At 37.3% G+C, this 3,677-nt stretch overlaps 1 protein-coding gene across 1 annotated transcript; it reads right to left on the bottom strand.

The window, feature by feature from the left end:
- Positions 1 to 512: 512 nt before the first annotated feature.
- Positions 513 to 2,038, bottom strand: LOC107820576 (transcription factor MYB44-like). Its single transcript, XM_016646883.2, has one exon. It carries the CDS (start codon positions 1,884 to 1,886, stop codon positions 888 to 890), a length of 999 nt encoding a protein of 332 aa, XP_016502369.1. The 5' UTR covers positions 1,887 to 2,038; the 3' UTR covers positions 513 to 887.
- Between the last annotated feature and the right edge of the window lie 1,639 nt (positions 2,039 to 3,677).

Raw genomic sequence — 3,677 nt, 5'->3', positions numbered from 1 at the left:
AACTTAGCATGTCTTTGACTAATAACGCATTAACAGGCTGCCATTAGCTGGATATCAGCAACTGAATAAACAAATTCAGTTATCAAAAATCTTCCAAGTTATGAACTGTCTCACAGTGCATAATTAAATAGTGAAAATCTACTTTACTTTAAAACCGGACCTACTTTGTTTCTCACCCAATCTAATCCCATTTCCAACTGAATAATACAAAGAACGAATCCTAGCAATATTCTCATTACTTCCCACTTTACATTTTTTAATCTATCAATCAAAACTATTTTTTAATCCAAAACTACTAATAAAAGCCTCAACAATATGAATTTTGTATTATCATCCCGTTCAGTTCACATAAATTCGACAAAAAGAAAAATTAAGTAGTTTGACGAAGTACGTGCAAAATACCCTTTTTTTAAATTAATGAAATAAGATATTTTGGCAATCAGAAATGCTCGTCAGCTGTTTAAAATATTTAAATTTGCAATTGATTTCTTGTTCACAATATTAGTCAAATATTAATTTAAGGCAGCAGTTTCATTAGTCGAAACGGGACTTCAGATTCTCAATATTTTTTTCTTCTTAATTATCTAGGTTGATAGAATGGATTTTTCAAAGCATTTTCTTGATCAGAACAATAGATATACTTTTTTTCAATTACTTTTCTCCTCTCCTCTCCCTCTCCTCTCCCTCTCATCTGTACATTACTGCAAAATTATTTTCTTGTAGACCCGAGATTGGAATTCTACGAAGGGCATAAAAAAGATTTAAGCAAAAAAAAAAAAAAGACGACTACGATCTTGCATTGTTTCCTCCGCCTCATTTCAACATCATTTCGCTGAGCTGCCGCCGTTGTTATATGAACATTTCCCAACAGTAATCTCACATAATCGTCACTCAATCTTGCTAATCCCAATACGCTTAACTACTGCATTTCTTATTGCATCAGTTTGCATGCAAATCCCATTGTGTTCAACACCAGACATGTAATTCCTTACTTCCTTTCTTATCATATCTTGTAGAACTCCCAAAAACTCTGGAGTAAAGAACTGTTTCTCTCCTGATTTGGGTAAAGCTGCTGCACAAAAATCATAACTTTGCTTAGTTTGAGGAACCTGAGGCATGAAAGCAGCCTTTGGTGGCGGTACCGGTTTATCAACCGGCGGCAAAGCCAAAGGAGGAGATGGAGGTAGTGGTGGTGATTGAGGAGGCTGAGTTTGCTGGGTTGGTTGTGCAGTCTGATTCGAGGTTTCACGGGTTCCGGATCCGGGTAGTGAGAGGCAAAGAGAAGTGGGTGGGTCGGGTATAAATGGAGAAGTTTCGATCTGTTGAACTGGAGGAGGAAGAGGGAACAACCCGCCGGTTCGGGGGACAGGTCTATAAACAAGAGGCTGGGGAAAACCCGAAAGACTCGAATCACTCAAGTCGGATCCGGAAGGACTACCCGGATTCATATGAGACGAAAAGTTGGTACTAGGACCTACACTAGACGATCTTTTCAAAGGTTGTTGAGGAGTTTCAAAACTTAAATCTTCAGACATGGAACAACACTTACGTTTAAGAGTAGAGTTCCAGTGGTTCTTAATAGCGTTATCGGTCCGACCCGATAGTAAACGGGCAATAGTAGCCCATTTGTTACCGAATTTGGCGTGGGCTCTGATGATGGTTTCATCCTCCTCTGGAGTGAAAGCACGGTGCTCCACTTGAGGGGAAAGCTGGTTACACCATCGGAGCCGGCAGGATTTTCCGGATCGACCCGGAACCGATTTGCTTATTAAAGACCAGTTTCTGGGCCCATGTTTCTCCACTAGACTCTGCAATAGCTCGTCCTCTTCGGGACTCCATGGACCCTTGATCCGATCCGAATCTTTTCGTTGTGTAATCGCCGCCATCGAAACCGGTAACCGTCAGAAAAAGGTAATTAAGATAGATTATGATAAACGGGAATCGAGAGATTTCCGGTGACTAGCGGACAGTGAAGAAAATATTTACAATTTCACGGTGGTGGGAGGCGGAGCCTCGCCTTTACTGAACGAAGACTTGTGGGGGAGAGAGGGGGTTTTATATACTACAAGAGGCAAAGAGGATAGGGATGACCGGTTGAGGAGGTGGAAATGACCGGTTAGAGAGAACCAAAGGCAGTTACTACTATACAGGCTGGCAAAAGACACGCGTCAAAAGATGAAGGGTTCAAATAGACACCTATATATATCACATTACGAAAATCTCGGGAATTTTGAATTTATTTAATTAAGGAGTAGTTGGTTTTAAATTTTGGGTAGAGATTATTATGGAAAAAATAAATTAAATCACCGACCGTTTTGGAAGTTAATAATAATTTTATTTTGAAGTGTACGTACGGTTAAGGGAAGATGAGTGGATGGGCTTTGACTAAAGCCAGGCTGGAGAGCATTTTCATGGGCTTTGATATTTTCCTATTTTTAGTTATTTTTTCAATTTATTTTTAAATTTGGGTGGTGATGAGCTGGCACTAAACGACAAATAACCGTAGTAGAATCGTAGGACGAAGGTACTAATACTCTGAGGAAGCCAGGCTGTAAAACCTGACCCATCATAACGGCCTTCGTGCCTACCTCCACGTGCCAGTCACACGCGGCCACATTGAACTGCCGTAACCGACTTTAACGTTTTCCTTGGTTTAATTAATGAGATCAGATTAGATTTTGAACAATTAATTAATTAATTAACTACTGTTGCTACCTAGATTTAGGAAAAAACATGTCACGCAACTTATATGGTAACTGAAAGGTTGTTTCTCCACTTCTCTTAATCAATGAGCGGATTTATAGATGAAGTTTCAACTTAAATGTTTCAAAAGCGCGATCTTAATCAAATGAGATGGTAATCTACCATACTTATCGTGAACGAATTAGGAACCAATCCATGCCTTCGACTCCAATATAACATTTATTTCTTCAATCGTTGTTTTGGAAAATAATGAGATTGCCTCGCTTTTTAAGGGATTTTGAAATTTAAATATCCTAAGTTTTTCTTCCATTAACTACTTAGAAATCTGTCCGTCCAAACCATACCGATCGAAATCGGTCGGAAGCGGAAACCGACCGAAATCAATCAGAAAAATCTTGATTGGTCGCAAAAGTCAAATAAAAATTTTGACTAAAAAATTCCGACCACTTTCCAAGGGTCACACAATAAAGAAACAGTTATTGTCTGATATATATAACAATTTCGACCGATGTCGGTTGAAAATTGGTCAATATTTGACAATACCTTAATAGACTTTGCATATTATCTATCAAAAGAAAGTTTAATTAAAAATATTCAAGTATACCGACCGAAGTCGGTCGGAAATTTTGATTTAATTTTCTCGCCCAGGCTCAATTATGTTTTTCCCATAACAAAAATATGTTTTAAAATTATTATGAACATACCGACCAATTTTGATCAGTATTAATGGTCAAAAATAGTCAACCACTTATAAATTATTGTTATTTATAATCTCTCTCTCTCTCTCTCTCTCTCTCTCTCTCTCTCTCTCTCTCTCTCTCTCTCTCTTATATATATATATATATATATATATATATATATATATATATATATATATATTATTTATCATTTGTGTGCTTTTGTATAAATTACACTTAATATCCGTATACGTGTAATAGATTCTAATAGAGTTTATGATTTTATTTCATTTATGA

The sequence above is a fragment of the Nicotiana tabacum genome, chromosome 16, assembly GCF_000715075.1.
Source record: "Nicotiana tabacum cultivar K326 chromosome 16, ASM71507v2, whole genome shotgun sequence".
Classification (NCBI taxonomy): Eukaryota; Viridiplantae; Streptophyta; class Magnoliopsida; order Solanales; family Solanaceae; genus Nicotiana; species Nicotiana tabacum.
The sequence above is the reverse complement of the archived record's forward strand: the minus strand, read 5'-3'. Positions and strand labels throughout refer to the sequence as shown.

Coding starts and splice junctions, on each gene's coding strand:
- LOC107820576 (XM_016646883.2), bottom strand. CDS start 1,886: ATGGCGGCGATTACACAACGAAAAGATTCGGATCGGATCAAGGGTCCA.